The sequence below is a fragment of the Bison bison genome, unplaced genomic scaffold (assembly GCF_000754665.1).
Source record: "Bison bison bison isolate TAMUID 2011002044 unplaced genomic scaffold, Bison_UMD1.0 scf7180017864160, whole genome shotgun sequence".
In the NCBI taxonomy this organism is placed as follows: Eukaryota; Metazoa; Chordata; class Mammalia; order Artiodactyla; family Bovidae; genus Bison; species Bison bison.
Window position 1 is genome coordinate 9,239,726 of NW_011494732.1, and position 12,827 is coordinate 9,252,552.

Consider the following 12,827-nt stretch of genomic DNA (forward strand, 5'->3'; position numbering starts at 1 on the left):
GATGAGCTCAGAAGGGCTTCTGCAATGGGGAGGGTGCGGGCTGGGGGAGCACAGTTCGGACCTAAATTTGGGGGCTTGAAAGTGAAGCCAAGTCTCCATCTCAGCAAATAAAAGAGTAGCAGCTCTGGGCCCCATGCAGAGAGGGGAAAACAAAATGGGACTTTGGAGCCAGACTGGTCTGGTTTTGAGCCTCAGTTTTCTCAGCTATAAAATGAAGGGGACAACACCTTCATCATGGGGTTGTCATAAAGTCTCAAGTAAGACAAATTTACAAATATAAATCACCTGGTACATTCTGAATCCTCAGTAAATGGTAGGATAACAAGTAAAATAGGTTGCAGGACAGTACAAAGCGTCCTTGTATGGATCCAAGATGCCAGACACCAGACTCCAAAAGAAGGTCAGAAAGACCACCTGGAAGGCATTTTCGAGGTAGCGGGAGGAGCACATAGGACTCTCCATTTGTATCCCCACGCTGAGAATATAAAAACAGAGAGTGGAAAGGGAAAGAGACTTGTGCAGTGACTTGACAGCAGCTGCTGGGATGCTTTGAATCGTGAACCCAAAGGGAGGAGGCGGCTGCATCCTTCAGCTCAAATCAAATGAGAGACCAGATGCTGTGATGCTCAAGAGCATAAAATGTGACCCCTGCAGGTGGGGGCTGGCGAGCTGGTCTCTGATAACCTCGGGGAAAACCCAGAGGACAGAAGCAGGCTGGGTCGTGCTTCTGGGGCAGGGCGGCAAGATGGAGGGTAGCTCTCTTAGCCTCTGTTTCCTCACCTGCAAAGTGTGGTAAATATTGCCTACCTCTCAGTGTTGTAGAGTGAATGGAATTGGTCAGTTCATCAGAGAGGAGAAGCAGATAGCCTAAGGTCACAGAGCAGGTGAGCAACAGTGCAAGCAGGACTCAGACCCTGGAATGATCTGTGGCCCAGGTGCTAAGTCAATCAACCCTGACAAGGGTTTGTCTGGCCAGACTAGGAAGCTCAAGAATTAATCCTTTTACTGAGACAATTTAAATCCCAAGCCCTGGAGCTGCACAAAAAAGGGAACAAGCAGGGTTATTTGTTGGTTTGAGGCAGGGAGGGAAAAGGTGAGAAGACTGGTCAGGGTTAAAGAATCATCAGGCTGCCCATGCTAGCTCCCCTGGATCCGTGGAATGCTCCTCCACATCCACCATGTTAATTTCCTACCAGAATGCCAGATTCATGTTCTCAGATTCCCTGGTATCCGTCTGCTTCCTGAGTTTTGAGAGAACTTTTTAAGAAGGTCTAAAAATACCAGAGAAGCAGTCTGATTAGTAGAGGATGGGATCAGCCAATAAGCAAGAGCAACACAGGGGACAACCATGTGCTAATTGCCGCTTGGGCATTTGCTTCAAGGGCCCTTGGAAACAATACATTTCAGTCATGTTACCCTTTTGGCTGCCATTTCCTGAATGTATAAAAAATGATCGGCATGAGAGTCATCATCTCTGGAAATGTCAGTATTTAAATGTTTTAATGCTTGATATTTTGGGGAGCCAATGGCTTCAACCCCTAAGTGGAAACATGAAGAGAGAGCATTCAGTGAGCACCTATTATGTGCCAGGGGCTTTCCTTAGTATTATCTCATTGATCCTCCCAACAAGCCTCCAAAGCCAGAGTTGTTATTATTTCTGTATGTGAGACAAAGTTACTGAGACACGGAGAGCAACTTGCCCCCAGTCATACACATAGCAAATGTTAGAATGTCATCTCTCTTTATGGGGCACCCAGTATGTGCTGGGGATGTACTGGTGCGTAAAACACATACAGCCTTTTTCTAAGTGAAATTTACAGTTACCCTGGGGGATGTGATGCCTCGCTTGCCATGCAGAGCTATCCTTGGTCCTGAGAATACAGACTATTCTCATACTGAACTTAAATCCTGCACCAGGCACTGTGCTAGGCTCTGGGCATAGACTTGTGAGCAAGGCAGGGTCCTTTCCCTTCAATGAGCTCGAAATCTACTGGTGGGACCAGACAAATTAAAGGCAATTATGATGTGGGGTTATTTTTTCCTTTTGGTAGAAAATAAATAATTCAGCAGGTCAGAGCTTGGATTTAGACTAAATCCATTTAACTAGATATTTATCCAAATTATTCAAATCAATTAAACTGTTTACAATGATCAACATCTCAGCCACACACACCCCAGAACCTCATTCCTCATTAGCTGGGCCTGTCTTCCTTGCCGTTTTATCTAGCAGGTCTTGACAGTGTACTGACCCAGCATCAAAATATGCCTTTCTTGGAAATGCGACTCTAATTAGAAATGGCTGATAAACCTTCATTGAAATGAGCATTCTTTAGAAAGATGCATCTAAGCCACAAACAGGAGTTCCCCCCACCCTTGCTCCTCCTTGTCCCCAGCTGTCCTTCTCTTCCAGAAAAGCTCACTGGCGTATTTTAGCAAGAGCTCAAGAAAATGCAAATATCCTTGTCTGTGGTCACGGGCCACAGTCACATTCTTGTTTACATCACCTACAGCTAAAATTGGCACTTTCCTTTTTCTGCTGGAGACTTCCTGAATATACTCTTTAAAAATTCGACTGACAGATGCTCCTTTTAGAGAGATACTCGTCTACTGCTCCTTCTTACTGCAGGCAGGCAGGCTGATCTTAAGAGCATAGAATTTCTCTAGTTAGTTGGTCCTGGATTCAAATCCTATCACCTACGTGTCTGGGTATCTCTGGGCAAGTCACAAAATCTCTCCAAGCCTCAGTTTTCTTATCTCTACAAACAGGGGTAATGATAGCATTTGCCCCACGGGACTGAAGAGCTAACTTAAATAAAATATGCAGAACACAGTAGTGGCATAATAGATGCTCAATATTTGCTCTCTGGAGTCACATAGCAAGGAGGATACCCCCAGACTGTGAGGTTGGGCTTCTTGGTTCTGCATATGAATATGAAGAAACTACAGAGGTGAAGGGATTTGCCCAAGGTCATACAGCTATGTAGCAAGAGAGCTCATACTCCAAACTGACCTCCTAATTCCCAGCAAGGGCCACATCCATTCCACTGCTGTTTGGAACCCTGGAAACATCCTGCCGTGGAAAACTACAGTTTCTTGTGGGGAGGAGGGGAAGGGGAGAAAGTTCTACAAGGAGGAAGAAGATGGAAGGTACAGCACCTTTGAAACCCAGTGTGACTTCCAAGTAGACCAAGTAATGAAAGATGGAGCTGGAAAAGCCGGCGGGGACTAGATCATGCAGAGCCTTTTAAACCTTATTAAACATAATCATCTTCATTTTGAGGGCCATTAATTGTTCTAACCAGGGAAATGACAATATCACACTTGTAATGAAAGAGAATGGGTTGGAAGAAGGTCAGATTGAAGGTAAAGGGGGCAGTTGGGAGGCTGGTGGAATAGTCCAGGCTAGAGATGGAGATGAGGGCATCCTGGATCAGGTAGTGACCTTGGGGAAGGAGGCAGTGTCCACAGAGTGCCTGCCCTGAGGCAGCTGATTGAACATGAGAGATGACAAAGAGAGAGAAAGCAAAGATGAAGCTCAGGTTTCTGCCTGAACACCTGGGTACACAACGGCATCATTTATTAAAATGGGGAACGTTTCACCATTCAGCTGGGGAAAGGTACTCAGGACTTGGGTGGTCCTGCACTGCCGTGGTTCTCAACCCAAGATGACTCTGGTCCCAGAGGACATTTGCTAATATCAACGCATTTGTGGTTGTCACAATTGGCATCTAGTGGCTAGAGACCAGGGGTGCTGCTCAACATCCTACAATGCACAGGGCAGCCCATCGGCCCCAAATGGCAACAGAGTCAAGGTTGAGAAACCCTGTTCTGCTGAAATTCATAGACTTAAAGGAAGTAAAACATTAGAACTTTTCAGTTATTGAAAAATTTAATGGGAACTCATGGAGCTAAATCCTCCCTAATTTGAAAACCCCCCAGGATAGAAACTTGGGTAACTTCGTGTGTGGAAGAGAAGAGCATGGAAAGATTTACCTGCTGGAGCTCTGTGGAACAGCCTTTTGTCCAACAGGGCATCAAGAAAGAACCTGTTCCTTGGGGGAGAACAGCAACAAACTCCACCTCACCCTGATGCATTAGAAAATAAGAAAATCCAGCCACGATTCAGTGTCTTGTATCACCCCAAGTCCACATCCAGCCAACAGCAGGTCAGATGGCTTCACTGCACCTTTCTTCCCATGATAGAACTTGCTTTTATCTCCAACTCTAATATATTTTTCACCTTTCTTTTTGACTTATTTGCCATTTTGATTCATGGTTATTTATGCATTTTCTCTCCAACAGAATTGTGGATTTCTTGAGAGAAGCCCCCAAGTCTGATTCATATTAATGCATCCAAAACACCTGTCCTATGCATTTAATTGACATCTCAGAGGGTCATACTGACCCTGCACCAGGCTACTCTGCTGCTAAGTCGCGTCAGTCGTGTCCGACTCTGTGCGACCCCAAAGACGGCAGCCCACCAGGCTCCGCTGTCCCTGGGAGTCTCCAGGCAAGAACACTGGAGTGGGTTGCCATTTCCTTCTCCAATGCATGAAAGTGAAAAGTGAAAGTGAAGTCACTCAGTCGTGTCCGACTCTTAGCGACCCCATGGACTGCAGCCCACCAGGCTCCTCTGTCCATGGGATTTCCCAGGCAAGAGTACTGGAGTGGAGTGCCACTGCCTTCTCCGCTGTACCAGGCTACAATGGGGCATTACTTTCCATTCTTTCTGCCACTGAGCTGCAGCCAGCCGTGGACCCCTTGAAGCCCCTGACAACACTGAACCCATTCCAGAAATCATGCCAACTGTATAATCTTCCCACTTAGTGAAATCCAGAAATCCGAAAGCGCTTCCACACTTGCAGGCAGAGGCAGATCTCCAAACAGAGCTAACTTTTGAGTTATTAAATACAACTTCCGACTGCATAAATTCCAACTTAGACAGAAATACATCAGATCAAAATTGAGCCTGCAAGAAATTTTTTCAGCAGAGTTTGAAAACAGGAATTCAGAAGGGAAAATGCCACCATCTCATGATAGAAGGTATCCCATTACTGGTGATTATGATTTTGAATTTAACTGTCAGAAAGATCTTTGAGAAAAATATGTTGATTTGTTCAGTCCAAGAAAGGTTTAATTGGCTTCTGTCAGATTTTATGTAAGTGCTACTTGCCACTGAACCCCACGTGGATTCTGCAGCTTTTGAACTGAGCAGATGACGGCTGAGTCTTCAGAGGCTGCAGGAATGCTGACAAGGGGTCAAGGACAGGTCTCTTTCTATGGTTGTGCAAAGGCTTGTCCAGAGATTGATTCTTTAAGCGCCTCCCCCCCACCCACTCTCCAAATGATGAAAACAGAAGGGAGTCAAAGGAATAAAGACAGTCCACTATCTTGGATCTCTTTTCATCTGACTCCCTATATTTTTCAGTTTCTGGAAGGTGGTTCCATGTGATTGTCTTTTTCACTTCTAGGTATCCTCAACACCTAGAATTACACTTAGCACACATCTGGAGCTCAGTAAATAGTAGTGAATGCATGTTTCGCTTGGTGACTTCCCCCTTATCCTGACCCCCTCAGCCCTTCAGTGGATTCTGCGCTGTTTTTTAAAGTACCACTCTGGACAAAGGCCCTTGACATCCCTAAACAGTTGTGGTACAGGCTAAGAGCTGTCTCTCTCTCTTTTTTTCAGGTTACTGTATTGCTTGGGACCCCCAATATCTGAGTTTTTGTGAAGTCATTTGTGCTAGTTATTGCTGATCAGTCAACCTGACCCCCATCTCCAATACTTTCACCTCTCTCTTGCTCCTGCTTTTCCACACTCAGGATAGACACACACTTTCCCAGCCATTCTTTTTTTTTTTTTTCCACCCGCAGCCATTCTTGCAATTAATAAAAGACAGGTGGCAGTACCCTAGCAGATGAGACATAAGAGGAAACACGCTGGGAATTTTCCTGCGAAGTCTTTGTTTGCCTCATTAGAAAGACAAAAATAGTTCTTACCCTCCATTTTATTCTCTTTCTACTGGAATATGAATGTAATGGGTGGAGATGAGGTAGCCATTCTATGACCATGAAGGAAAAGGACCTGCCAGTCTTAACATTAATAAGTTCCTCCTTGAACCAATGCCAGTGGGCATATACCTCCAGACTTCTCACATAAGAAAAATAAATTCACATTTGTTTAGGTCACTGCTTTTGAGTTTTTTCTCTTACTTGCAGCCAAGAATGATCCTAATTGATACATAAGGTTTTCTTTTTTTTTAAACCGTTTCTGTCTCTCCATAGGATTCAAACGTGAGTAATGAGACTGGGCTGAAAGTTAAAACCAAGGGATTTAAATCACACTTAAGGGCACTGGCACTCCCTTTCCTACAACTAGGATTTTTTAACTGGGTCATGCATTTCTGCCATCAGGATGAACTCTCTCCTGCAAGGCATCTCATCCTTCACAAAATTATGCTGATGTTGTTGCTGTTCAGTCACTAAGTTGCGTCCAACTCTTTGTGACCCCATGGACTGCAGCATATCAGGCTTCCCCATTCTCCGCTATCTCCCAGAGCTTGCTCAAGTTCATGTCCATTGAGTCGGTGATGCTATCTAACCATTTCACCCTCTGCTGCCCTCTTCTCTCCTTGCCTTCAATCCTTCCCAGCATCGGGGTCTTTTCCAATGAGTTGGCTCCTCACATCAGATGGCCAAAAGTGTTGAAGCTTTAGCATTAGTCCTTTCAATGAATATTCAGAGCTGATTTCCTTTAGGACTGGCTTGATCTCCATAAAAATATACTCTCACACAAGTTCTTAAAAATATCCCTAGGCCTGCTTCTTCCCTTCTACCCTTAAACTGGGACTTGGCATCACTAATGATGGATCCCAGTCTGCGACTTTACAGTTAATGCTCAGCTTCCTTCAGGCTTCACATCTGGTCTATCTTCAAAACAGTGATGGAGGCACACGTGTCCAGTCAGAGAAGACAAAGGAGCATGAGTCATAATAACAACTGTCATCACCTACTAAGGAGTTCACTGTACTGAGTGCCATGCTCAGTATTTCAGACGCATTATTTTATTTAATCCTTTCAAAAAATCTACATGGTAGACCCTATTATTATTCAGGCCATTTCACAGAACCTCACTTTAGGGTCAAAGAGTGCATTCGAGACCACCTTGTCTGATTTCAAAGGCAGAGAACTTACCCTGTCACTAAGCTTGCATCATATCAATTAGACTCTGATGGGTTTCTTCTACTGCTCCTCTCCCATCCCCACCCTCACCTCTCCATGCTCAGCAGCTGCTTCTTCACAGATGAGACAAAGAACTCACTTCATTTTGTCCAGCATAAAGAAAGTGCCTATCGTTCTTCCCATGTCAGAAGGTAATGAACACATGCCTTCCTGGCACCCTGATTTATCACGGAGGGAGCCGACTGTCACGTGGGTCTGCGATTAGACACAGCCATATTCGCTGAGGCAAACATCACCAGTCCAGAGCTTCAGGGCAGAAAGAAAACAAAACAAAGCAACAACTCGAATTCTGCAACTGTCTCCATGCAGTAACAATGGAGCCAGAAGAATCCCTCGGGGAGAAAAAAGGACTCGTTGCTATCTTCCTGGCCTAAAAGTCATGAGTGATGATAAAAATGAAGGTGCAGCTGGCTGGGATTTTTTAGAACTGAATCTCAAGTGGTCTTCAGATCTCTCATTTATTTTATTTTCAGGGTAATCACTGATTCAGGGCAGGGGGCGTAGTCTCCGTGATTAGAGACTAGAGAAATTACCCAGTGCTGAGCCCACTTCGAACAAAGACCAGTGACTCACCACGTTACCACTTCAGGCCACAATTTCTCTTAACTGAACAAAGGGGAAAATCGCTTCATGTTTGCAGTGGAAATGTATTATGTTGGAGTCAAGGTTTCTCTTGTTGGAGGAAACCCGTGCTTGTTTGATTTCAGATAGCCCGACTGGATGGTGGGCTGAACTTCTGAGAGCTGGCCTGGGCAACTCCATTCTCACCATTGGGGTGGATGGTAGTGGGTGCAGGACGGTGATGCTCAGGCCAAGGTCTCCTTAGATGGGACTGTATATAGCTTGCCTCCATCTCCCTGAATCTGCCAACTTACCTCTCAGCAGAGAACTAGACCCTGGGGCTCTTCAAGCCTCAGTCTATTCAGGTGCAAAGTGGGGGTGGGGGTGGGGGGGTTGTAATAACTACATCTCTATCACAGAGTCAATTAAAAGATTAAGCAACAGTGTCATAATGGCTAACATTTCCTAGTATTTACTCTGCGCCAGGCCCTGTTTTAAGAGCTTTACCCATATTAATTCATCTAATCCCCACAAAACCCTATGAGACTGGAACATTTTTAGCTGGATTTCCTCTATTCTAAGATGTGCATTTTCTTTCCTCATTTCAGCATCTCTGAAACTGGGGTACTTCTTATAATTGAAAGTAGGGCATAATTTAGTCAGTTTTGTTTCTTGTTGGCATACGCAGAAAATGGTGATGCCTCTTGAAATGGAAGATGCCTTAGATCAAATACAAGGTGCCCACTTCACAGAGAAGGAAACAGAGGCACAGAGAGGCACTGATTTGTTCAAGGACCCACAACATAATTGAGTGTCAGAGTTGGGGTCCGAACCCATATTGTTTGCTGAAGAATCTGCTCTTTTAATCACAAAGCTAGGATTCACTGAAGCACCCAGTCTAACTCCTGCCTGTTTCAGTGTCTGCCCAAACTAAGGATGCTTCTTGTCCCTCTGCCACCCAGAGACAGAGCTTCTATAAAGGATTCCATGCCTTTATATAGTTTTTGCCAAATGCCATCCCTACATTTCCATTCTAGAACATGGAGAAGGTGTCTGAAGTGCCCTCCTCTGTTTCAGTCTCTTCCAAAGAAGAAAATGTGGACCCATGGTAATCTACATATGCTCTGCTCCCTCCCTCCCCCATGGCTAATCCCATTAAACTTCTCTTTTGCTTCCTTGAGAAACAAAAGGACAAGGGACAAGGAACTTCTTAAACAGATTAGGGCGTCTGATTTAGGGCAGGCTAGACGGTTTCCTCAATAAGACATTCAAGCAGAGGATTTGCACACATTATTTACACTCCCTCCCTCCGCCGAAAAATCTACATGAAGATGCTGTGCAGAGAAAGGTTCCATTGTAACATTGGTTATGATAAAGCAACTTTCAACCCCACGAGAAGAAAAACAGCCAGAGGGCTTCAGGACACTTTTGGGAGTTGCCGCCAGGTGTCACCCATTACACCAGCACAGGGCAGGAAGTGGCATTCCCATTAAGCCCAGCTGATCTCACCTTCCTCCCCTGAGAAGCCAGATTCTTCCTCAAATCACGCCTCACTGGACACCTGGCTGCCTGGCATTTGTTGTGGTTTAGTGGTCTAGTCACTAGGTCGTGTCTGACTCTTTGCCGCCCCATGGACTGTAGCCTGCCATGCTCCTCTGTCCATGGGATTTTACAGGCAAGAATACTGGAATGGGTTGCCATTTCCTTCTCTAGGGGATTCTCCTTATGCAGGGATTGAACCTGTGTCTCCTATATTGGCAGGGTGATTCTTTACCACTGAGCCACCAGGGAAGCAATCAATGCTTTACAGTAGCTCTAAAAAGTTGAAATTTCTAAAGGCATGATATTTCAAATGTCAGCCAGGGACACCCTAGGGTCTTCATTATTTCCTAGGCAGTGGGGTGTGGGCAGCAGGATTTCCGTGGTTTTGTGCCTGAGGTCTTGTTTATCCAACAGATGCCTGGAAGCCTGCTTCCCTGCTCTTGACCTTCCAGAGTCCTATCTACGCTCCTCTCAAGACAGAGACGGTCTTTTCAACCTCTGCGTCCTCCTCTACTTTCCCCAATGTCTCTAACCCAAGATGGAAAACCTGGTTACATGACCTCTCTCTCTCTTTTCTCTCTCTCACACACACACGAGCCTGAATTACCTGTCCCCTGCATTCCCACTACACCCAATGATACATCCCTCCCATGCCATTTATCACATTGCATTACAGTGAACTGTTTATCTCTTTTACTTCCTGCCCCAACATACACACTACAGATTGTGAATATTTTTTAGGCAAGTTTTAAATTTTACAAGAGCAGGTATTTAGCACACAAGAGAAATTCAACATGTTCACTAAATGAATGAAACAACCATGTAACAAAAATCTAGGAAGTGCTAACGACCTAAGAATCTGTTCTTCAACTTTGGACATATCAGAGCATGCTCACAGCAATCCCAAGAGGAGGTCCTATGATATCCCCATCTTACAGACAAGCAACACTGGAGCAGAGAAGTTCTGTAACTTGCTCAAGGTCACAGGGCTGCAAAGAGGCAGATTCAGGGTTCAAGCCAGGCTATTTGGGTTCACTGGCCATGTGCTCACACTCACTACTGATTCTTGAAATATCTACTTCCTTCCCTTCTCTCATTGCTATGCTGGGAAGTTCATTCCCAGAGGGGGTTGCTCTGCATAAAACCCATTTCCGTGTAGCATTCTGAAACCAGAGGAGACACTGGTAAAGACTGCATATTTCAGAGGGAACACAGTAAGAGGGCTGAACAGTGAAGGCTGCACAGAGCTGTGTCAATCCTTGGAAAGTAGGAGCTCAGGAACGCTTTGGATCACTACATAAGCACAGGTGAGTTTTAAACTCTCTTCTGTGCCTTGACTTTTTTCAAAGCCCTCCTTCCTGGGACAGGACCTTGAGCCACAAGATATACCAGTGCGGGTGGCCCACAGAAGGCCAGCAATAGGCTCTGCTCCCCTCCCACTGTTCACCTACCTTGGCCAACGTAGGGGTAAACATGGGGGTTTGCAGATACAATAACAAAGACACGTTTAACACAGACAGACATAACTGGCCCGCCCAGTTCTGATCATTAAAAACCAGAAACAATTTGATGCCCAGCACTAAACACATACTCATTTTTGATTTGTCTTTCAAACCAACAACAGTATTTCTTGTCCCATACATTCATGATCAAGTGTCAGCATCACCCTAAACAATTTCCATATCTTACTGAGTCCTCACACTGTTTCTGCCTACTTGATGTTCCTGTTCACATTTCATAGACAGGAGCAAATAAAGCCTCAGAGATGCTAAGCAACTCATCTCAATAGCTGGTGAGACGCCAAGTCAGGCTTCAAACCCCAAAGACTCTGTAGCCTCTCTACGAAGAGAGAGGATGTGCACGTACCCCAAGCACTGCGGATCTCTGAAAATAATTTCTGCGATGGCAAACCTACAATTCATCTTAATTTTTTCCTGATGTTCTACAGTGTCACTGCCGATTTATTCCATCATTTTGGAATTACTAGCTAATACGATGGCCCAGCTCCCCGTTCTGGCTGGCATTTTCATTCTTCACGAGTAACCAACCACTGATAGCAATAGGGATGTGTCACAATTTAATTACACCCTGACTCTTCTTTCTCCTGATGTCCCTGATTGGTCTGGAGGCTAATTTCTATTTTTCGTCTTGAAAACACGACTGCTTTCACAAAGAGACAAGAGACTCACCTGTGTTAGGAGAGCTGAGGCAAAAAAGGGAAAGAGGGCCCCGGAGGCAGGGGCACTCTGCATCTTCTTGGTGATTTTGGTCATCTTGGAAATCCTTCAGGCTAAATTGTGTCCAGCAGGGAAGGTTTTGTTTTGTTTTCTCCCCCAGAATCTTCTACATCAGCAGTCACTGGTGTCAAGGGCTTTCCAGCAATTTCTCCCTGACTCACAGGTCCTAATGAGACTCCAGACAGGTTTCTGACTGGGGAGGAATTAACTGGAAAAGTAAGTCTTCCTGGGTTTCCTACCAACAAGATAAGGAAGCCGCCGCGGGGTGAAATCAGGCAAGCCCCGGACTTACTTTTTAGAAAGTCACAAACTTTTATGTTTTTCCACGTTTGGGACGGGGACAGCTTTGTCTTCTAGAAACAAAAATAAAATATGAAACTAAAAAAATAAAACTCCGCTGAAAAAGTCTGAGGGGGGCCCATGGAGGGGCCCCCGGAAATCCATCCTAGGATTGCAGCGGCCAGCCGAGAGGGAGGGAAAGCCACCGCCGCTAACCGGCAGTCCCGGGCCCACGCGGTCGCCTGGCAACGGCGCGCCCAGAGGAGGGCTTCCTATTGGTTGGGATCAATAGGGGCGGGGTCGCGAACTCTCCCGGGCCGCTGGGCCCCTGGCTGGAAGCTGGCCAGGGAGCCACGTTCTCCAAACTTTGTCTTTTCCTTTCAGGCCTGAAGACCTTGACCCTTTCTCTTCGTCTAACTACAAGCGTCTCTTTCCTTCCAAACTCTGCCCTGTCCTGCCATAATTCTCTAGTGCCTTGGGTTGGGTAGATCCATGTGGGCCTTGAACCCGTCAATTATTTTACTGTGAGATTTCTCTGTTTTATTCACCCAACAACCATTCCTACTCATCCTTCAAATCCCTCACAGACACAACACATATTCACACATAAATGTATACGTGTATATGTTATGTGTGCATGACATTCAGTTCAGTTCAGTTGCTCGGTCATGTCTGACTCTTTGCGACCCCAGACCTCCCTGTCCATCACCAACTCCCAGAGCTTGCTCACACTCACAGTCCATTGAGTCGGGATAACATCCAACTATCTTACCCTCTGTCATCCCCTTCTCCTCTTGACTTCAATCTTTCCCATCATCATCAGGGTCTTTTCCAATGAGTCGGTTCTTCACATCAGGTGGTCAAAGTATTGGAGTTTCAGCTTCAGCATCAGGCCTTCCAACAAATATTCAGGACTGATTTCCTTTAGGGTGGACTGGTTGGATCTCCTTGCAGTCCAAGGGACTC

General features: G+C 45.5%; 1 protein-coding gene across 1 annotated transcript in view; it reads right to left on the reverse strand.

Annotated features, from left to right (window-relative positions):
- Nucleotides 1–12,070, reverse strand: part of CCDC60 (coiled-coil domain containing 60) — a 171,829-nt gene extending 159,759 nt beyond the window's left edge. Inside the window, exon 1 of the mRNA XM_010841403.1 lies at nt 11,535–12,070. Within this exon, the coding sequence (XP_010839705.1) occupies nt 11,535–11,618 (84 nt within the window). The 5' untranslated portion in view covers nt 11,619–12,070. The remainder of the gene's footprint in view (nt 1–11,534) is intronic.
- Nucleotides 12,071–12,827: the final 757 nt, after the last annotated feature.